The sequence below is a fragment of the Aspergillus costaricaensis genome, assembly GCF_003184835.1.
Source record: "Aspergillus costaricaensis CBS 115574 unplaced genomic scaffold BO79scaffold_25, whole genome shotgun sequence".
Classification (NCBI taxonomy): Eukaryota; Fungi; Ascomycota; class Eurotiomycetes; order Eurotiales; family Aspergillaceae; genus Aspergillus; species Aspergillus costaricensis.
Window position 1 is genome coordinate 343,730 of NW_020291825.1, and position 20,879 is coordinate 364,608.

The 20,879-nt window shown below is 49.7% G+C and overlaps 8 protein-coding genes and 1 non-coding gene across 9 annotated transcripts; 5 read left to right on the plus strand and 4 right to left on the minus strand.

Moving 5' to 3' along the window:
- Nucleotides 1-277: 277 nt before the first annotated feature.
- On the plus strand, nt 278-1,401 carry BO79DRAFT_219844 (aldo/keto reductase family protein; the record flags this gene model as incomplete). The annotated part of the gene is made up of 3 exons (XM_025683468.1): nt 278-404; nt 479-884; nt 939-1,401. 3 exons carry the CDS (start codon nt 278-280, stop codon nt 1,399-1,401), a joined length of 996 nt encoding a protein of 331 aa, XP_025537345.1.
- Nucleotides 1,402-4,282: 2,881 nt separating this feature from the next.
- Nucleotides 4,283-5,192, minus strand: BO79DRAFT_230565 (uncharacterized protein; the record flags this gene model as incomplete). The annotated part of the gene is made up of 4 exons (XM_025684106.1): nt 4,283-4,427; nt 4,534-4,641; nt 4,774-4,806; nt 5,074-5,192. 4 exons carry the CDS (start codon nt 5,190-5,192, stop codon nt 4,283-4,285), a joined length of 405 nt encoding a protein of 134 aa, XP_025537346.1.
- A 37-nt stretch (nt 5,193-5,229) lies between these two features.
- Nucleotides 5,230-6,751, plus strand: BO79DRAFT_36813 (putative short chain dehydrogenase). The gene is made up of 3 exons (XM_025689136.1): nt 5,230-5,616; nt 5,672-6,010; nt 6,114-6,751. Exons 1-3 carry the CDS (start codon nt 5,398-5,400, stop codon nt 6,423-6,425), a joined length of 870 nt encoding a protein of 289 aa, XP_025537347.1. The 5' UTR covers nt 5,230-5,397; the 3' UTR covers nt 6,426-6,751.
- A 2,026-nt stretch (nt 6,752-8,777) lies between these two features.
- Nucleotides 8,778-8,867, plus strand: BO79DRAFT_t174. The gene has a single exon. It is a non-coding gene; the product is annotated as a tRNA-Asp (tRNA).
- A 955-nt stretch (nt 8,868-9,822) lies between these two features.
- BO79DRAFT_289134 (uncharacterized protein) lies at nt 9,823-10,630 on the minus strand. Its single transcript, XM_025688751.1, has 2 exons — nt 10,300-10,630; nt 9,823-10,245 (listed from the first exon to the last, which is right to left on the minus strand). The coding sequence occupies exons 1-2, from the start codon at nt 10,544-10,546 to the stop codon at nt 9,860-9,862; spliced, it is 633 nt and encodes a 210-aa protein (XP_025537348.1). The 5' UTR covers nt 10,547-10,630; the 3' UTR covers nt 9,823-9,859.
- Nucleotides 10,631-10,874: 244 nt separating this feature from the next.
- BO79DRAFT_177422 (putative oligosaccharyltransferase subunit ribophorin II) lies at nt 10,875-12,121 on the minus strand. The gene is made up of 4 exons (XM_025679925.1): nt 11,906-12,121; nt 11,632-11,830; nt 11,290-11,574; nt 10,875-11,238 (listed from the first exon to the last, which is right to left on the minus strand). Exons 1-4 carry the CDS (start codon nt 12,049-12,051, stop codon nt 10,999-11,001), a joined length of 870 nt encoding a protein of 289 aa, XP_025537349.1. The 5' UTR covers nt 12,052-12,121; the 3' UTR covers nt 10,875-10,998.
- An 877-nt stretch (nt 12,122-12,998) lies between these two features.
- BO79DRAFT_246888 (putative GPI-anchored cell surface glycoprotein) lies at nt 12,999-15,906 on the plus strand (the record flags this gene model as incomplete). Its single annotated transcript, XM_025685603.1, has 2 exons — nt 12,999-13,088; nt 13,150-15,906. 2 exons carry the CDS (start codon nt 12,999-13,001, stop codon nt 15,862-15,864), a joined length of 2,805 nt encoding a protein of 934 aa, XP_025537350.1. The 3' UTR covers nt 15,865-15,906.
- A 1,790-nt stretch (nt 15,907-17,696) lies between these two features.
- On the plus strand, nt 17,697-18,327 carry BO79DRAFT_199160 (uncharacterized protein; the record flags this gene model as incomplete). Its single annotated transcript, XM_025681397.1, has 3 exons — nt 17,697-17,964; nt 18,060-18,124; nt 18,215-18,327. Exons 1-3 carry the CDS (start codon nt 17,822-17,824, stop codon nt 18,325-18,327), a joined length of 321 nt encoding a protein of 106 aa, XP_025537351.1. The 5' UTR covers nt 17,697-17,821.
- A 293-nt stretch (nt 18,328-18,620) lies between these two features.
- On the minus strand, nt 18,621-20,341 carry BO79DRAFT_239202 (histidine phosphatase family protein). Its single transcript, XM_025684890.1, has 2 exons — nt 20,094-20,341; nt 18,621-19,991 (listed from the first exon to the last, which is right to left on the minus strand). Exons 1-2 carry the CDS (start codon nt 20,225-20,227, stop codon nt 18,632-18,634), a joined length of 1,494 nt encoding a protein of 497 aa, XP_025537352.1. The 5' UTR covers nt 20,228-20,341; the 3' UTR covers nt 18,621-18,631.
- Nucleotides 20,342-20,879: the final 538 nt, after the last annotated feature.

The window sequence follows — 20,879 nt, forward strand, 5'->3', positions numbered from 1 at the left end:
CTTACCAGTTCTAGAATCAGGATGAATTCAATAGCTAGTAGCTAAAGGCGACCGCTTACGATCGCCCAAATATCGCCGAAGAAGTGGTAAGCAAACGGAATTAACTACCGGAGTTATGTCTAAGACCGAGTAGTCCTAGGTAGGTGGCCATGGTATTTCAGCTTATAAAAGCCTACGGCGATGTTCTTTCCACGGGGTACTGAGGAAGATAAAATCGAAACAGAGACATAATCACTCCATATAACTGCTCACCAACCACACCATCGAGAGAGTCAACATGCCCCAGATTGCCGGAAAGGAAGTCGGCCCCATTGGCTTCGGCCTTATGGGATTAACCTGGAGAGCGACACCACCGTCCCAAGAGCAGGCGTTTGATGCTATGCATACTGCAATTCAGAATGGATGTATGTAACATTCCTCTGTCTATCTTTTGCTAGTAAACCGCGATCTAAATCAACACTGATCAATGATGATGTAGGTACCTGCTGGAACGGCGGCGAAAACTACGGCGCACCTGACTACAACAGTCTCGTCCTAGTAGAGCAATATCTGGAGAAATACCCCGAAGACGCCGACAAGATAGTCCTGAACATCAAGGGCGGCGTCAACCCCGACACTCACCAGATAGATGCTTCGGCGGAGAATACGCGCCGCAGTCTAGATAACTGCATAGCGCAGCTGAAAGGTCGCAAGAAGATTGATATGTTTGAATTTGCCCGTCGAGACCCGACTGTGCCTATGCAAGAGACGTTTGATTTGATCGAGAAAGAGTATGTTCAGACGGGCAAGATAGAGGGGATTGCCTTGTCGGAGGTGCGGGCTGAGACTATCCATGAAGCTGTCAAGTATACCAAGGTACTTGCGGTGGAGGCTGAGCTTTCTTTGTATGTATGGGATTTGTTGCAGAAGCAATGGAGGGTTAATGCTGACTGGAATAGGTTCACTACTGATATCCTGGAAAACGGCGTCGCAGCGGCGTGTGCCCAATACGGGATCCCGATTATTGCCTACTCGCCGATCGGCAGAGGCATGTTGACTGGTCAGTTCAAGAAGTTCGATGATCTTCCGCAAGATTCGCTGTTGCGCTCTTTCGACTTTCCGCGATTTCAGCGGGAGAACTTCGAGAAGAACATGCGGCTGGTTGAGAAAGTGGAAGATATCGCTCAGAGGAAGGGTTGTACCCCAGCGCAGCTGGCTATCAACTGGACAAGAGCACTCTCTAGGCGCCCAGGGGTACCAACCATTATTCCTATCCCAGGTGCCACAACTGCGGGGCGGGTGGAGGAGAACAGTAAGCTGATCGAGATCACGGATGAAGAGATGCAGGAGATTGATGATATATTGGCCAAATTTACCCCAGCTGGTGAACGATACCCCGGGGCCATTCCAGTTAACACCTAGGATGTATAGTATCAGAATCCTGCAGTATAAACGACACTCTCGTAGCTTTAGATACTCTCATTTCAAATCATGTTTCAAGGTACCAAATCAGTCACTTGACGCAACATGATAGCCATCCTTCCAGTAGAGCAAAGGACAAATCTGAGCTATCTTGTGTCCAAAAGCTATATGACGAGCCACGAGTGCTGTGTCTACCAACTGAGCACTTGTTATCTTCTGGGAATCAGCAACCCGGATTGAACAACCATGTGACAGCACCAAATCCGGCTTTTCCCAGCAATCTTGGGCAGACTAGCATATCCCAGCTACCGTACCTGACGATCGGAGAGACGCCGACCGGTCTGGACTGACCGGGGTAAGTAAAAGTAACTATGCACATGGAAGATTCTAGCATGTAACATGCATCTCATCACCTGAACAGCAGCCGTAAATCAGGGTGGGGTAGGTGATACTTGCGACTAATGCTAAACGCTCTTGTATGTTGCATCTGTCTCAAGTCTTGACGTTAACTGCAGTCGGGACTAAGAAGACAAGTCACAGTTGCAAGGGCAGGTATTGTGCAATCGAGGCCACGTCAGCGATAATGTCGGGGTTCAATCGGAATGAGAGGGGACGGAAGGGGACGGAGGACGGTAGTAAGTTGGTGGCTTGGTGGAGAAACCTTGGAAAATAAACTATTGCCGGTCCTGGGATAAGGGAGCTGGGGGTAAGGTTTCCTGTCAATCAACAGTAGAGAGTGCCGTGGGGAAACAAAAGAAGGGGTAGTCGTGGGGAGTTGGGGAAATTCTTGCTGGTCACACGCCTCACGCCCCCGCGGGGGCACCTATCTATACATAGTAGACGCCTATAGATAGCAACAATTTAGGCGAGAACTTTACTATAGTGTCTACTACCGCTACGGTCACCATTACGTTTAGTTTTATAGTATTGGCCTTTTTTCTGGGTTCTGGATAGATATTATAACTGTGAACTATGGATGATGCTCCTTCCATCTCTTTCTATCTCTCCAACACCACAAATCAATGAGATTCGAACTTACACTCCCTATCTTGGGTAGGGTATGGTTCTCCACGTAGGTCCAGCTTGTCCATAGGCCCAACGAGAATTATATTGATCCGCTTTTTTCGTGGGCTATACGCATTATCTACTGTACACTTGTAGTTGTGGATTTCTCAGGTCGCTTTTTAGAAGCGCTCTCTATAGTATGACTCTTTGGACTCCAGTGTAATAACATTAACCGTTGCTCTTCCGCAGCCAGGCATAACCTGGTGCCGATATTTTAATCACTGTGTGAAACTATAATATAGGTTGAGTTCTCAAATACACAGTATAATATCAGTGATTGTGCGAGTAGTAAACCGAATGTACACATGGAAGTAGGATGCTTGGGTTCCGCGGGGCCTCGACACCTGGCGCGCCAGGGGCGCATCGCGCACTGACCAGCAGTTACTGTCTGGCCTATCCGTGGGAGAGTCTGGAACCTTGGGATCCCTAAGCAACCTGCCACCCTCGAGTCGATCATTGCTGCTGCCGATTGCCCGTCACTCCCGCATCTTGGTCCTTTCAAACTGTTGACCGACTAGGTCTATCGAGCAAAATACAGGCTTGCACCAACTTTCTATATCCATATCCTGCACGCAATACACATCTTCACATAAGCACAGTTGTAGACGCCAAAAGGATCTCTGCGGATTTTACTCCCGGATCCTCCGGATTCGACAGGGAAGCAGGCCGCATATCCGATGGGCGCATCTGGACCCAGTGCTTATTCAAGCCTATTCTCATGCCATTCCAGAGACAGGAGAATTGCAAAGCGCCAGCAATAGCATAGCTAATAAGATCAGATGTCAGGCAGGCTAGCATATTCTACTCGCGTGCACCGGAACGAACGTTATTGGGCACTAGTTCAAGCTTAAGCTCCAAAACATCAATCAATAGACGAAAAATAGAATGCTCACGGGACCTGATACAGCCGCCGATGAAGATGCGGGTGCCAGGGCCGAAAGGCCCCTAATTTCAGGCAGGAAAAAGCCACCCGGGAGTCCCAGAAAGGTAAGATGGTGACACCTCACCTCGTTACGGTCCATCTCCCCGGTATAGGGATGAGACCCTTCCATTCAGCGAAGAAAAATATGATGGTCACATGGCAATCCCAAGGATCCGCTTCGGGTAGCCGATCTGATTCCTTGCTCTACTCTGGTTTAGGCTTGTCGACCACATCATGGGAAGCAGGGACCTTGTATCTATCTACACTTGGGAATGGTGGTTAATGATTCTTCTATATTCAGAATCTCCTGAAAGTAAGGTATGGTTGTGGCTTCGATGAATTTGGGTATGTGGCCCCTGATATAGATCTATGCGCTAGCTCGTATACACAAAATGTTTGTTTGCTTACCTTCTTTACCGAATATCGATATTTATGTGTTCACCTTACTGAGAGTGCTTGGTAAGACTTGCCTCGATCCGTATCGCCAGGGTTCTAGGGATACTCATAAGCATGGGGATGGGGATGGGATGGGGATGTTGGCGACCGCGGAGTTGCGATGAGAATTCCAAAAGCATCCTCTCCACGACTGGAAAGTACAGGAATTAGCCAATAGGATTGTCTGGACCTGTGATAAGCTTGCTGTCTCAACGTAGTGCTACAAACAGAGGAAAGGGGATCACCCACTCCATGCAGAGCCACTACTGTTCCAAACGAAATGAAATAAATAGTAAACCCCTAGGAAGAATATCTATGCTACACTACCGTCTCAACCGAAAAGGTGGTCCAAGCCAACACCCTATCTTGAAGGTACATAATGCATACATAGCATCCCTACATGCTGTACCCTGCTGCGTGCCTGATAATGTGCAGGACGAGGACTGGAGACGATTGGCATTAGATCCGGGACGATCTCCGAACGACCCGTGACCACCCCGTCGAATGTTCGACCAAATTAAATGTAGCTTCCAGAACCGCCCAGGCAGGCCCCGTGATCAGCAGGAGTACCGGAGACAGATCAACTGTCATCCTGACGGTCATTCTTTTTCATCCCCAGTTTTGGGTGGGTGGTCGAGGGGAGCTTCTTTCCGCCCGCCGCGCCCCCATTCGCCCCATCCCCGGATTGCCTAAAAGAGAAAGCCGAGCACTCCACGAATAGTGGCCCTTCCAGTGGAAAGCCATGGCCGGCAGTTGTCCGTTGTTCGTGTCGGTCAGGCCGTAAATTTGCCTTGGATGATGCTGGAAGAGAGATGCTTCTGGGGAACTTCTCACGATGGCCCTCAACACTATCGTTACTTCATGATGATTTAACTTCGTCATCCGCGGGCGTGCATCCCCATTCGCCATGTCACTTTGCCCGCTTCTCTTTATCGAAATCCCTTCATTACCCAGTTACTGTTAGGGAGAAACTGGAAATTCCCCTGGTTTAGTCGTCATACTGATTGAAGAGAGCAGTAATTGATACTGTAGTGACTCTAGAGATGTGCATTGATCAAGATTGTCTGCTATCAACATCTGGTCGGGATAGTTGCCGTACGGTATGATATACAGAAGTCATTCGGTGCCGGAACGATGCCTGCAGGTCTTGCCACGATGGAAAGGACCGAATGACCTCTTGGTGGAACCTGAATTGTATTCCCTTCTATCCCCATCCGTCCACACATTCCCTGGGTCTGGACCGCATCCACCTCTCCCTCGCAGCTAATCTTTCTTGGGTGCTGGTTCCAATCTCTAGTTGCTCACATGAGCCCTCATGACCATCTTGGGCTAACATCACTCCCCCTGAGGAAGCTACCCATGGGCTCATCGCGAATATATAAGAGGCTTTCTCGATGCTCATTGAGAACTCTGCCATCAGCAATTGAGTCTTCTTCGTGCTCACCTCTGCTTTCACAGTGACTCGCGTGCTACCATTGATTAAGACTTGCCCAACTCACTATCTATCTTCCACCTGAAACCTTCTCAACTTTAATAATCTTTCCAACTCTACCTTACTCTATACTTACTCCACAATGTCTGTTTCCTTCGACACCACTGACGTTGCCCCCGCCCCGGTCCCTGTTGTACAGGATGGCCCATGTCTCGGCTCCAAGTCCAGAATGCCCGAGTTCAGCCTGGCTGGAAAGGTTGTCTTGGTCTCCGGAGCTGCGCGTGGTCTTGGTTTGACCCAAGCTGAGGCCCTCCTGGAAGCGGGTGCCAAAGTCTACGCTCTTGACCGTCTGGATGAGCCCGTAAGTGACCTAGAAGGAGTTTACTATCTACTCTCCTAACGCGCAATTCTTCTAGTCTCCCGAATTCGCCGTTATTCAGCAGCGCGCTCTGCAAGAGCTGGGTACTGAGCTTCACTACCGTCGCATCGATGTCCGCGACACAGAGCTACTGAACACCGTGATTGAAACTATTGCCAACAACGAAGGCCGAATGGACGGTCTGGTGGCGGCGGCCGGAATCCAGCAAGAGACCCCCGCGCTGGAGTACACAGCCAAGGATTCCAACACCATGTTTGAGGTGAACGTTACGGGAGTGTTCATGACCGCTCAGGCAGTCGCCAAGCAAATGATTCGCTTCGGAAATGGAGGCAGCATCGCCCTAATTGCGAGCATGAGTGGCACCATTGCCAATCGGGTATGTTCCCATCTTGTCACCCGTTACCAGCCCTACTGTCTTCCCCGCTTTGACTCTACCTTCTCTTGCGGTTCTGTGCAACAACTGACTCATACTCTCTCAGGGCCTCATCTGCCCCGCTTATAATGCCAGTAAGGCTGCCGTGCTCCAACTTGGCCGTAACCTCGCCTCTGAATGGGGTCAATACAATATCCGCGTCAACACCATCTCCCCTGGATACATTGTCACCGCCATGGTCGAGAAGTTGTTCGAACAGTTCCCCGAGCGCCGCGACGAGTGGCCCAAGCAGAACATGCTCGGCCGACTTTCCGCTCCTAACGAGTACCGCGGTGCAGCAGTCTTCCTCCTTAGCGACGCCAGCAGCTTCATGACTGGTAGCGACCTTCGTATGGACGGTGGTCACGCCGCATGGTGATGACATGAACAGACATACTCATCCTCTTTTCCTTCCGATATCTTACACTGCACTCTGATTATCTGCACTGATTCACGCATGGCGTTCATTGGAAGCGAGCACTGCACTATAAATGGTTTATCATGACGTCTACCTCTCCATCAGGAGGCGAATTTGTGGTTTCTTTTTTCCCTTTTAGCGTTTGGTGTCTGGACGGGATGATCGGGTTGATGAACAGTACCTAGAGCTGCTACCTACCACCTGTACCTATACCTATATTATACATACCTATCATCCCTACCTACTACCTACCTACCTAGTTAATCAAATTTACTTTTATTCCCGATATATCCATCCCATAATCCCTCCAGTGAATCTGAAATAATTATAACCCCCCACCACCCTCATCAAACCAAGCACCCAATAACAATCTCCTAACCCAAAACAAAGTTACAAAATAGCACCACTTAGCGCGCAGATCCCACCACCCCGGAAAATCGCACATGACCCCACAAAAAAAAGTCCTAGCCCAGTCCAGCCTACCATAAGGCAGGAAGTTGAGCAATGTAGTAAGCGTAGTCGTAAGCCTACTAAATCATGGATGGATCACTTCGTGGTATTTTGCCAAGACCTATCTACTGCCATATTCCCCACCCATCGATCCGGGGTAACTAATTACTTACTACCCCACCCCAGATCCCCCGCATAACTGCATACGTTTTAGATTCGGTTCTGAACCAGGGTTGGAGAGGTTGATGTGACGTGTGGTTGATGTATAGACTTAGTATAACTACTGGGTTTCTATAGTTAATGGTTTTATTTTTGGTTTTGATAGTTACTGGGTGCAGTAAGGTTGAAGTAGGTTTGCTCGCTACCTTGTTTCATTCTCCGGTGGTTCATACTATTCCTTATTCCTACTAGGTAGACTATTTGGACAGGTTATATGTATCGAGATAGTGGTGGTGGTGCCACTCTCACGCAACACGAAGCACCACTATGAACGATGGGTCTATCTATTGGTGCAGTCTCACAAAAGCAAAGTGAAATAGATGAACCCAGACTTCGCCGAGAAAGTGAAATGGATTGCCTATTTGGGGATTATACATGGTAGGTATTAGCTGAGAGGACAGTCATCATCCTTCTCAACTAACTATCTATGGATGTAAGAAAGAAGAGACAGAGCCTAAGACGGATATATGTGCCGAGCGAAACCCAAACAAGCCATTCAATCATTATATTAAGACAAAACATAAAAGCAAAACCCGGAAAGAAGTCTCGTGATCCATCTGACTTAGTAACTATTCGGAGTTGAGGTAAAACATATTGATGCCTAACATATCGCCTAAGCGGCCTAGTCTTTCGATCCAGATGCAAGGGGATCGATTCGTGAACATAATCTAGACCCTTATTCGATACTGCAGTATTAGTGTTTCTGGGGTCTTGGTTCACGTTGTGATTAGGCCTTGCAGGTGGTCTATTTTTATTCGTTGTTGGGAAGATCACCTGTCTTGTCTTGTGTCTTAGGTGAGGCTACTACTATACTAGTATAGTAGTATATAGTTGGATGGTGTTCAACTTCGGTTGGGATCGGATCTTCTCAATCAGCATGTCATGTATCTATATCCCCAATACACGGATAAATCTGGGCGCTCCCCTTTATCACCATCTATCTCATTGGTATATACTCCTTCCCCGGATGATGTGGTCTCGGTTCGTGCTAGTCACTTGATATTTCCCCGGATCGTCAGCATGACCCTATACTAGTTAACTACTAGTAGTAGCCAAGTAAGTATTCACTTCTCTCCATCCACATAGATAGAAAGTCCAGTAATTGGCTCGCTTGCCTCCGGTTTACCTGCCTACATAGATTATACTTCAACAGCCTGACCTACACATTCCATAGTATCATAGATTTCAACCAAAGAGCCACTGACAACGCATCACCACCACAGAGTGCATGACATTGTCCATCTTCTGCGTGCAGTATACGTCCCCGTATCTCTCCGACACTGGTATCCAGTTAAATCATGTTCCTATATGGAAGGCCCACACTTTGCAATCGGCGATAGCATCGACGATGGGCTTTCTTGTGACCATTTCCATTTGTTTGATGTGGCGGGTCTTGATTGAGGATTGCTGAAAAGGGAAATGAGAGGGAAAGAAGATCGGGATCTCCTGTTTCGGAATGGTTTATGATGGTTTATTGTCGTGGAGGGTTGTTTGATGGAAGTCGAATCGTCATCTGGGGATGTAGGTTTCATGGTTGGGATGGGTGTGGTACGGAGGACAATGGGCCTTGTGCTTGTATTGTAATATAAGGAGGTAGTGAGAGACGGCTGTTATAGCGTAAGTTGGAGAAGTTGATAACAACAATCCTCGATGGTCTAACGGTCATGATTTCCGCTTGTCAATCCTTAACAGGAACAAGCGCGGGAGACCTGGGTTCGACTCCCAGTCGGGGAGATGTTTTTGTTTTTGCTGTCTTTTCGGGTGTTGGGTTATATTTGATGATCTTGCTAGTTGTGTAAGAATTTTCTGTTTTTTTATTACGTGTGCTTGTTGTTTTGTTCGGAAGGATAAATGCCAGTTGAAGTTGTGACAATGTTAAGATTTATATCGAGCTTTTCCCCAGTGGCATTATTATATATATAACCGCCGAAGTCTACGACATCAGATAAGTATACGATCTACAAATGTCATCTAAAACAAACACTTAAGAACCCGTGGCTTTATAGCAAACACCGATAGAAAGCCAGATGTAGTCATGAAGTGTTCGATTCTCATCAAAGATATCACGAGGTTTGCTTGAAACAATCCGCGACAATGATGGATACCCGAGCAAAGGAAGTATAACACAACCGTCTCAGCGAAAACCTGATTTGGAATCAAATAGATGTCCATAAACTGTTTCCGTGATAGATATTATAACCTCAACTCTCTACCGTGGACATTTTCAGCGATTGGTGTCGATGCTATTCCAGACAATCTTCCACGTTTGTATATCTGCTATACTTGACCCCGATGCTCATTCTGAGTAAAGGTATGGCAGAAGTCCAAAGACAAATAGCATTCTATGAGACCAGGTGTGGACATAATCACAAAGGATGTGACGAACTCAAGAAGACTCCGGCTCCACTTTTGGTGTCAATCCAATTGATCAGGTCTATCATGGACCGACTGTGCCTCGGAAGAGAACAAGTCCCAGTTCACCTGTAGATTCCACACACCCACAGAATCGCATGAGCTCTGCTATAATGTAGCAACATAACAACAACATGCAGTCCATATATTTAATCCTACGCACCACGCTCATCCACCCCAAACAAGCCATCTACAACAACTCCTCACCAATCCAAACCATCCCATAATAATACAATGCCATTCAATAACCATGCATACATACACCATTCGTTCCTCCTTATCGTACACTCATTCCCTCCCGAAATTCCAACCCATCAACCAATATCCCCAACCACGCCCCTCTCTCCCAATCTCCCCACAACACCACTCTTCAACCTCAACAGCCTCTCAATCTCCTCCGCCGACAATCCCTGCCTATCCCTCATCGACAAGACCTGCCGAATGGTAAACGCATCAACAAACTCCCTGCCCTGGAACCCCGATTTTCCCATCGCCTCGAACTCCTGCTCCGCGGCCTTAGTGAGGCGCTGCCGCGCCGAGAAAACCAGTAACGCCGGGTTAGATGCGGGCGGGAAGACGGTAGGCGCGGGTTGTTGGCGCGCAAAGGTGCTAGTGTGGGAGAAGGTCGGGTTAGGAGTCACGGGGCCGATGGTGCGAAGCTGTGCGGCGAAGTCAGGGTCGCGGCCGTCGAGGTCGATTGCTTTGTAGAGATATTGTTAGATTGGATTTTGGGGGATGGGTTGGATGTACGTACCTGATGAGCGCTCGAGGGAGGGAGGTTCTTTGGAGTGGTAGGTTGGTCCTGTGGGAGGTGCTCGCGACGGTTGTCGCGGTGGTTGTGGTTGTGGCTGTGGTTGTTGTCGTTGCTGTCTTGTGGGTTTAGATGCTGGTGGTGGTTGTGCTGGGGAGGAGGTCGGAGGAGAAACGGGTTGTTTTGGGTATTGGCGCCGCGAGACAGCCTGGGCGGCGGATCTCGCGGGCTTGGAGGATGAGGCGCCCATGGGTTGGCGGTTCTGGAGGGTTTGAGATTGCGGATCTGGGGGTGGAGCTGGGGTTTAGCACTGATGTTCTGGAAGCATAATAATTGCGGTGGTGGTGATGATCGGTTTTACTGGGATTCAATTGCCTTCTGCAGAGGATCGGGCGGACTAGCCTGTTTGGGATGATAAACTAGCCGCGCGGGTGACGTCAGCCATTACGAATTATTTACTTGTTCTTTTGATATTGTTGCTGCTGTTGTTATTGTGTTTGGGAGGTGGGATACCCCTGACTGTCCAGGTGGTCCTTTTTTTTATAGGGATGTGTTATGATAAGTATCGTATAGTAGATGGTAATCCTATTCATGTCTGTTTTGCTACACTCATACAGTAAGGCTTGTCTGCACAAGCCTGGTTCCCTACAGGAACACTACTTCAATAATACTCTCTCAGGCAGCAGTAGTCCAGTACTGCGTTTACCTGAGTCCGGCAAGCCGTCTGCCCTGGACTTCACCCAGAGCGCGGCTACCGCTGACGAATGCGACGGATCCGGCCACTGCGACGGCAGGGAGGATCTGGAAGAGAGTCCAAGAACTATAGTACAGGAAGAAGATGCCCTCGATGGAGAGGAGGGAGCCAAGGAACACAATGTGAGGGATAGGAGCCGACTTCAAGGCGGTAGGCAGGTGGTTGACGTTGACGCCGAGGAAGAGCCACTGGAGCAGTGTCAGAGACGTATTGAAAAGAAAGTATAGAGTAGAACTTACCACACCACCCAAAACAGGCAGAGTAGCGAGCACCATGGCGACAAAGGCCAGCGTGATCACGATGGGAGGGCTCTGAGGGTCGCTCTTGAAGATGTGGTGGATCTCAGGAAGCTTTCCATACCGCGAAACCTCGACGGTCGGGACGGGCTCATCGGCGTTACGGGTCACATCCAGCTGGAAGGCAGCAGCATTGTATGCGGTCGACTCGCCGAAGGATCCGATCAGGAATCGGGCCTCAAGAGGCTCGGAGGCGGAAAGGAATTGAACGGGAAGGTCTTTCTGGGTCTGAAGTATACATCAGCTGTGCCCTAGCTGGTTCTGTGTGAAGTGCAAGCCACCTACCAGGTCAAGCCTGGACTTGCCATTGTCCTTGACGTTGAAAGGGTATGAAATGTCCAATCCGGTCTCAGGATCCTGGAGGAGGAGGTACACTTGGTGTGCGTGCTTTCCGGTGCGTCCTTCTTGAGCTGTCAAGGTAACTTTCAAGGTATCGGCGACTCCAAGGGCGATGGGCTTGGTAAGAGCTTTGTTATCGGGGATACTGTCAATTGAGAGATACCATCAGTTCAAAAGTTCCAGAAGAGCAAGATAACAACGTAGAAAATAAGAAACGTACACCTCCTTTACGCCCGCACCGACACCAGCGCCTTTGGTGTTTACTGACACGGTGGCATCAGTAAATCCCCATGCGGAGGCAGCCGCGGTCGGGATAGCAGCAGAAGCCAGCAAGGAGAGCTGGAGAACCGAGTGCCACAGCTGCATGATGAGCGAGAGACCAAAACCACAGCGACCAGGCAGTAGAATGAACGGAAAAGAAGAAAGCGACAAGGCCAAACACCGGGGATATAGCGAGAGGAATGGGAAGCTGGAGCGACGACACGAACAGGCCGAAGCGGAAGATGCGCTAAGATAAGCGCCCGCGGCTTTGGGGCAAGCGGCGGTCCAGTGACCGCCCGCCGCCCGTGCAAGCCCTAATTTCCCGGCATCTCGATGGAGTTCGGGCTGCCAAACATTTCTTCTTCGCTCCCTCGTCCGGACTATCGGGTTTGTCTGCCACTGTTGCGATCCCGGAGATCCTCGAACGGCTCAATAGTCGCTCCTTTGCATTTGCGCCATGTCTTTTATGCCTCTCCTCTAGCCCCGGGAGCCCCCCTGCGCCTGCAGTTTGCCTTGACGTTCCGACTCCTCGCCTCCGCTTCACCGACGGGCCACCCTGGTCTCCGATCACGACAAGTTGGATCTGGGCGGTTGTGGTTACAATTACAACGAGTATAGCTGGATATTGGTACGTGGAGAAGATAGTTGGACTGCTTCGTGTCCCGTTGGTGGTTCATGCCAGGTGTTCTGGGTTTCCAGGAGGTGCCGCTCCTGCTTGCCTCCGTTTTCCGAATCGTCCATCGGCCCTCATTCCATTCACTGACTCTCACCTCGTCTCGCAGGCCCGACAAGCCCCAAATCCCCGTCGCATAACCCTTCCGATCGAATATTTTCATTTCGACAGGGATAGACACTGTAGTCCGCCTGCCATTCTGTCCGTTACCTCCGAAGTATCCGTGGTTGTATAATACAGGACTCGGCCGGGACAAGCCGTATTTCGGGGTTGCTGAAGGGATTGAAGTGATTGAGAAACAGTGAACAAGTAAGCCGAACAAAGACCTGAATCCCGTTTTGGGACTTGGGGATTCACCTGGATGAGGCTATTCACTGCGATGGAAGCTAATAACACTGAAGTGGTTGGTAGGGCTTCTGTTGCGAGGGAACTTGGGTCCCCCGCTGCTCTCTCCCTCGACTTGACTCCCGTAAGTCTTCTGCATCTTTCTGCCTCGCGTCTCTTTCTTCGATTTCTAACCGGATCTCTAGAGAGAAACACGTCGAAGTTCGTCTCGTGCGTCACGTAAAACAACTCGTGAACCAGAAGCTCTCCCTTCGAACTTATCTCATTCTTCTATTTCATTACCCCCAACACCTGTCACAACGTCATTTGAAGAACAGCTCCCTTCTTCCAAACGTCGCAAGACGCATCGTTCTGCCACTGTAGACGAGAAAATAGGTTTGAATCAAGAATCTGCCCAAACCCCGAATCAACAAGGTTCTGGTGGTCCCTCGCAGATATCCAACAGCGTCTCTAAGAAAAGAGGACGCGGCAGGAAATCGGCCTTAGCCAACGGTGAGACCGTGCAACCTGCAACTCCTGCTTCCAATCCCAAGCAACAGTCACAGTCGACGTTGCATAACTTTCTGTCAAGAACACTCAAAGACCGACGCAAGTCTCTTGCTACTCAAAACCCGTCACCAAACCCCACCATGTCTACTTCTCACGTCTCCTCTCCCGCCATAAACTCTTCCGCTTCCAACAGCCGCAAGACGCGTAAGTCTATGCCAGCAAAGCTGAACGGCTTTGAGAACAGCGAGAAGACTTCTTCCGTGGACTCTACCTCTTCTCTCACTTCTACCCCCAACGCTCAGAGCGGCAAAGCCGATAAAGCTCCCGCTAATTCTGCTGCGTTTGCCACCACTGCTGAAGCTGCTGAAGCCCAGGAGGCTAGCACCAAGCTTGCAACACCTGCTACGCAGCCTCGCTCTACTCCTCGTCCCACGACTGCCAGATCTCGTCGCGCCGAACGCAAATCCAGAATGGCTGCGACTCAGAATTCCAAATCAGTGCAGTCTACTCCCGTCTCTGCAGTGAATCGAAGCAGTCACAAGGCTGCCAATTCACAGGTTGCTACTCGAACCAGTTCGCGACCTCAGCGCTCTACTCGAAAGTCTGCACTCAACGCCGCAAGCCAGGCCGTGGATGACGCTTCTCTTGAAACACCTTCTTTCCCAAAGACGCCCTTTGGCCGCGAGGTTGCTGACAGCATTGAAAGTACCCCTGCTCTTGACAGCAAGGCTGAATTCGACACCATGTCTGGATACGACTTGGATACCCCCGGAATCGAACGCAGTACTCCGTACGGCGAAAGTTTTCCTTTTGAATACCATGCTGATATGTATGGAAACAAATTTGGTCTTGATGGCTCCAATGAGGGCCCAGGATCCCCAACTGCCAGCTACTCAACCACTACTTCAGCTGCGCGCACTTCTGGAAGAACCAGAAAGCCTACCATTAAAGCTATGGAATCTTTGGAATCCGAGCGGCGCTTCCGCAGAAACCGTGCACCATCATCTAAGCCAGAGTCTGCTCTCAAGGAAGTAAAGGGCAAGGCAGCAGTCAAGAAGACGCGTGCCAACAAACAGGCCAATGCGAAAACAGCTGGTATTGCACAGGCGTCGAAGGCAGGTGTCGATGGAAAATGGGCAGTTTTAGCAAACCGCCTGCTTGACCTGGCCGCGGCAGCTGTTGCTCCAGAATTTGAGCAGTCATCGGAAGCTGAGGGCTGGATCGAAGAGTTACGCAAGGAGTACCTGGAGAAGCAGGAGAAGAAGACCGAAACTCCAGCGGTGCAGTCCGAGGCGGAGCCCGTGACCGAGGCCGCAACCGAAGCGCAGCCCCAGGCAGAGATCGGCGTTGAGGGAATAAGTAAGCCAATCTCTACGTCCGAGACGCACCGGTGGACTGACGAGGATGGGTTCGTTTTTACAGGCCAAAAAAATAAATTTGGCGAAGAGCTTGTCGTGGTAGGCGAAGGCTATTCTTGGTTCCGCCCTAACAACACCTACGGAGACAAATTGCTCCCCCAGCCTCCAATTCGTCTGAAGTCTCATGAACAGTTCGAGAAGGACCGCATCTTCGGATATCCCCCACGCATGGGAGAGCGCAACTTGCCTCAGGATAACAAGATGCCTTTCTTCTTCGAAAACGTGGACGAGGTCAAGGCGACAATCAAGGCTCGGGAGGAGGCCCGCAAGAGAGGAATTGCCGTTGATCGAATGATGCCGGCTGCCTACATCCAAACCTTGATCGCTCAGCACGATGAAACCGCCCCGAAAGACGGTCCAGGTGAAGTGAAAGAGGCCAAAGAGACCAAGGAGCCGACTCGCAAACGGCGCCGCGGCGGCGAAGCCTCAGAAACTACTCAAGTGCCCAAGCGACGCCGGAGGGAGCCAGAGCCGGAACCAACTCCACCCGCTGAGCCGCCCAAGACGCTGCGCATCAAGCTGACCTTGAAAGGAGGAGCGGGTGCAGCGACCAGAAAGCGATCCCATTCTGAGATGGAAGATCAGCCCGCCGAAATGAAGCCTGCCGAGACGAAGCCCGCTGAGGGAAAGAGTCAGCAGGAGCGATCCAGCCCTTCCAAAATCCTGAAGCTCGGTCTGCGTCGCAATTACACTCAAGAGATGATCAGACGCACAACTCCAGAAGATCTTGCGATGGGTCCCCCCGAACCACCCAAAGACATCTATGAGGCTTTTAATGTAGCTCCCCCTTCTGGACCGCCACCCCGCAACTTCAACACAGCTCCTGGAGGACGTCCCCGTCGCCGTGCTGCGGCTGCCCTGATTGCAGAATTTCAGAATCACGCCGAGGAGAGGGCTCGTCGCGCCAACGCACGCAAACGGAACGTTCCATCGGACAAACCTGACGATCCTAATACTAAACCCAATGGCCAGGCGAATGGCCAAACCAACTGAGATAATTCTCATCGTCAGGCTTCACTCGTTCAACTGAAAAACATCGCATGTTCGCGGTCTGCGAGGCACCTCAACTCGCATACCAACCCGCAGATCGCGAATAAATTGGTCATTGAATAATTTAAGGCTCTCATGAAGTGTGGTTGTTTCTCTCGTTTCTCAATGGCCAGTCACTCATCTAACTCATATGATACATCGCATGTTGGCGGTCTGCGTGGCATCTCGACTCGAATATCAGCCCGCAGACCGCCAACAGACTGGTCATCGAGTAGTTCAAGGTTTTCATGAAGATAAAGTGGTTGTTTCTCTCGTTTCTCAATGGCCAGGCACTCGTCTAACTTATATGATACATCGCATGTTCGCGGTCTGCGAGGCACCTCAATTCGCATATCAGCCCGCAGACCGCGAACAGACTGGCCATTGACTGATTGAAAGGCTTTTGGTGAAGTTGAAGTGGTTGTTTTTCTCGTCTCTCGATCAATGTTTGCGGTCTGCGTGGCATCGCAACTTGGGTATCAGCCCGCAGACCGTGAACAGACTGGCCATTGAGTGATTCAAGGCTATGATGAAGTTGAAGTGATTGTTTATCTCGGTTATCAATGGTCAGTCTACACTCGTCCAACTTATAATACATCGCATGTTCGCAGTCTGCGTGGCATCTCAACACGAACCTCAACCCGCAGACCGCGAACAGACTGGCCATTGAGTGATTTAAAGGCTTTGGTGAAGTAAAGTGGTTGTTTTCTCGGTTCTCGATGGTCAGTCTACACTCGTCTATATACGTCGCATGTTCGCGGTCTGCGTGGCATCTCAACTCGAATATCAACCCACACATCCGAACAGATTGACCGTTGAGTGATTCAAGGCTTGATGAAGTTAAAGTGATTGTTCGTCTCGATTTTCTTGTCTTCGAATCTGCGAGGCATACGTCTCATTTCCACATCAGCCCGCAGATTCGTTTTCGATTTACCATTGATTGGGATTCTACGCTTGATGAAGATAAAGTGGCTGTCCAACTTTTCATATTTCTCAATCGGTTCAGGTCTGCGTGGCATCGAACCTGGCATATCAACCCGCACACCCGAACCGATTGACCATGGAGTGTGTTTTGATGCTTAATGAAGTCACAGTGGTTCAAAAATCTCACATCTCTCTCTGTTTGGGTCTGCGTGGCATCTCAACTTGAATATCAACCCGCAGACCCGACCGTTGAGAAGTTACAGTGGCTGTTTACATCTCTCAATTCTCTTACCTTGTCACCGGATCTGCGAGGCAACTCATATCTATCTCAACCCGCAGATCCATTCCCGACTGATCATGTTTCTCTCCCATGGTCGCTCTCTTTATCTTTTTGTCTCTTTTTTCTTTTCCTCTCACTCTCAACACTACGGAGTTAAGGGAATCATTTCGAGCCATTCGTGCATAGCGTTCAGTTTCAAAGGCAGGCGATGAAGTTATTGGCGTTCGTTTAGAATCATGCTTTGCTTGCTTGCTTGTTGCTTTCTTATTTGGCGGTCATTCGAGATCTAGAATGGACCTGGACTGGTTGTATTATCTTGTTTTTCTCTTCTCTTTTTACTTCTATTCTGTACTGTAGGATGAGTTTTAATTCTTCGAACTTGGAAATTGGGTGGAAAGCTACGGCAAATAGCACAGCGGGTTAATTAAATACTACAAATGAAATGAGTACATATCAGCAGATTCGATATAGCTGTTGTAGACCAACATAGAATAAAATGGGTAGATGTGTGATGCCTCAGGCACAAAAGATAATAATCCGAACCTCAACCACCTGACTTTTCCGCCTCCATCCATCATTCATCCAGCCTTCATAACCATTCATTCCTACGGAGTACTTACATTCCCAATAATCAGCCATTCAACCTCACCCAATCACTCAATCAATACTTAATTCCAAATAATAACTCCGGAGTGAACCAAACAAAGAAAAAAAAAGATGTCACCCCCCAAACCAAGAGTGATCATGGACCCTCACCACCGCCAACCACTACCACCCCGTGGACAACAACAACGTCCAGCAGGAGCAGCAGGTATCAAAGATATCCGCCAAACGAAAGAATATAAACTTGCTGCGAGACGGTGAGCCACTAACCCCATCATCCTTTTCTTTCTTTCCCTTCCCTTTTCTTACCAGTAAAGTAATTAACTAACGTGGGATGGGAATGGGTTCATAGATGGATATCAGTAATGGTGGGATTACCCATCTTGATGTATACGTCTTGGAGCTTGTATGAGAGGAGTATGTAAATTCCTTCCTTTTTTTTCTTCTTAGTTATTTTTGATTGTTTTCTGTGTGCATGCTGACTATTTGGTGTGTGCGTGTGTGTAGCCTATGGGGATAAGAGGCCGAAGAGGTTGGTGGAGAGGTCGTCTGCTTCTTCTTCTACTATTACTCCTTCGGGGCTGGGTTCTGGGAAGGGGGAGGGGGAGGGGGAGAAGTAAGTAGGGATTTGATTATAGGATGGGTGGACTTGAGGGTAGGGATGGATGGATGTATTGTATTGTATTTATATGAGGTATGATGAATTGCGGTTGATATTGCATTGGGGAGGAGTGTATAATATTATTTGTTTGAGTTTGTACGCTGTGCGTTGAGTGGATAATTAAGATGGCTAATAGTTGTTTGTGGAATGAGGTAAGAAGGATCTGGATATCTGCCGAAGTAGTCACTATCGATATTTTCGATATATATTTACATGAAGTGATGATATGTAATTTAGTACATACAACCCATCAAGATAGTTAGCTAAGCAAAGCACTCCGCCCAATCACCCCCAGATCTAGCAAAGCTCAACCCCCTCACAAAGCTATCCCGGGTACATCTACCCAAAGCATCAACCGGACACCCATGCAGCGGGACAACGCGATCATTAACCAAAACACGGACCAGCGGCTCCTGCTCTGCCTGACACTGCATCATCTCGACGTACAGACGCGAAGAAAATGGAACCGTCCAAGCAGACGAGAACCCATCTGTCTGGGTGATATTCTCCACGGTCGTGGTAGACAGCGGCTTAGTGCCGTTGTACAGACCCAAAGCAAAGAGAATAGAGATGATGCCGTTATCGTGGGAAAAGTCCGCGTAGAGAGTAGAGTTGAGCGGAAAGGTAGCCGGGCTCGAGTCCAAAGTGTGGTTGGAACTGGTGTCATCGTGGACAGGCGAGTGGGTGAGACGGGCGATGAGCTCGTTAGCGTAGCCGACGCCCTGGGTCGGGCCGAGCGGGTTACCTGCGCCATGACCGTAGTACTTTTTCAGGGACTGGAGGTAGTCGTAGTTGATCCATTCGTCATGGGTGAACAGGTCACAGAAGGGGGACAGCTTGGTGTCGACGGTGCTGGTGGAGATGGTGTCGAAGGAGCACATGTCCATGAGGTAGGTCACTTCTGTGTCTGTGAGAGACACGCCAGACAGGTCGTTCTCCAGACGTTGACGAATGGAGGGGACGAACGTGGCGGTGAAATTGGCTTCGACGGTATCGGCCAATTCGCTGTCTTCGAAGACAGTGCAGGTGCCTGGGTCGAGAGTGTTGTTGGATGAGCTGGCCTCGGAAATGACCACGTCGATCTTGGGCGACGATTGGCTAGGCTGGGCACGAGGATCCTTCAACTTGGTGCTCTGGAAGCCCTCGATGAATTTCTTGCCGGAGGCGATCACGCGGCTGGAGCCAGAGGATCGGATGAATGGAATGATGTTTCTTGTGAGCGATTCGTATCGCTGGTAGAACTTGATGCCGGAGTTGACTAGCTCCTGTTCTCCGAAAGGAGTCAGGTCATCTGCACCCAGGCTGTAGTTGTATGTCTTCAGGAAGGCATATTTTCCATCTAAGGTGGTCGCATTCTGCTGGATCTCCTCAATGAGAGCGGAGTATTTCTTGCCCTTGGAGTCGGTCGGATACCGCGCTCCATGGCGGGAGAGGACCTGAGCGAAAGTGACTCGGCATCCGGCGGGCACATCAGGGGAGATGGCCGATTCGTTTGCCAGAGAGAAGAACGGCGCGTATTGACCCCAAAGATGCGAAGTCTCGGAGAAGCATTGATACCCCTGATCGACCGTATCGCAAGTGGATTGATTTCTCGAGGCGGGGACTGCCAGTCCGGAGGTGACTCTGCACAGATAGTCAGCGATCAGTAGTCCCACACAGTCCGAGCTTCAGGGGCCCTCGGCAGAGAGGGTCCTTATTAGACTTTGATAGTGGTGCTTAGCATACCCAGACAGGAGATACAAAGGAAGTAGAACAGCAGAGACGCCCATGATGCCTATGAGAAGCAATTTCTTGCACAGCAGCGAGTGGCAGCTACGGCCATCGCGCCGGACCGGACGGTCCTCATATAACCCCTTCATCCCACCTTGGCATGGTGTGTGATACTCTACCAGTTCAGGTTAGAAGCTCACAAAGGTGGCCCACGTGCAATGGTGGGATGGATCTTCAGCGGACGAGGCCGAATAGGACGGGAAGTTGACAGGGGACGGAGATATCTAGTGGGAGAAGTGGAGGAGCTTTCTCGAGAGAAAGGCAGCAGATGGTGTTAGTTCCATCTTCATTTATTGCATTCAAGTTGATCGTTGATCCAGCATTGCCGTGGGACGTCTTGATTGGCTGAACCAGGGCACGTGGACGGCGGAAGTTCCCCGTTGGGAAAAGGTGCCTGGATGCCCTAGGCCGCCATCATTTCTCTTAGCAAAGATCTACATGAATGCTTCCACGGCTGAAGATTCTCGGATGCATGTGTCATCAATTTGTTCCTGTTTATGCTATACAATCTATTATGCTGTGCCGAAAGCCCGAAAGGACGTGGGGAAATCATAAGAACAGAACGCCGAATGATAAACATCGCCCTCGCTCATTAAAAGTCAGATAATGGCAGTGTCTATAGCCCAATATGAGAAGCAGAAGCTGAAAATCATTCAAAGCAATTTATTTGCTGACAGTGCTGCATGCAGCAAGGAGTATCTTCAAAAGTCCACCGTGCAGGCCGTTTAACTCATGGCAAAG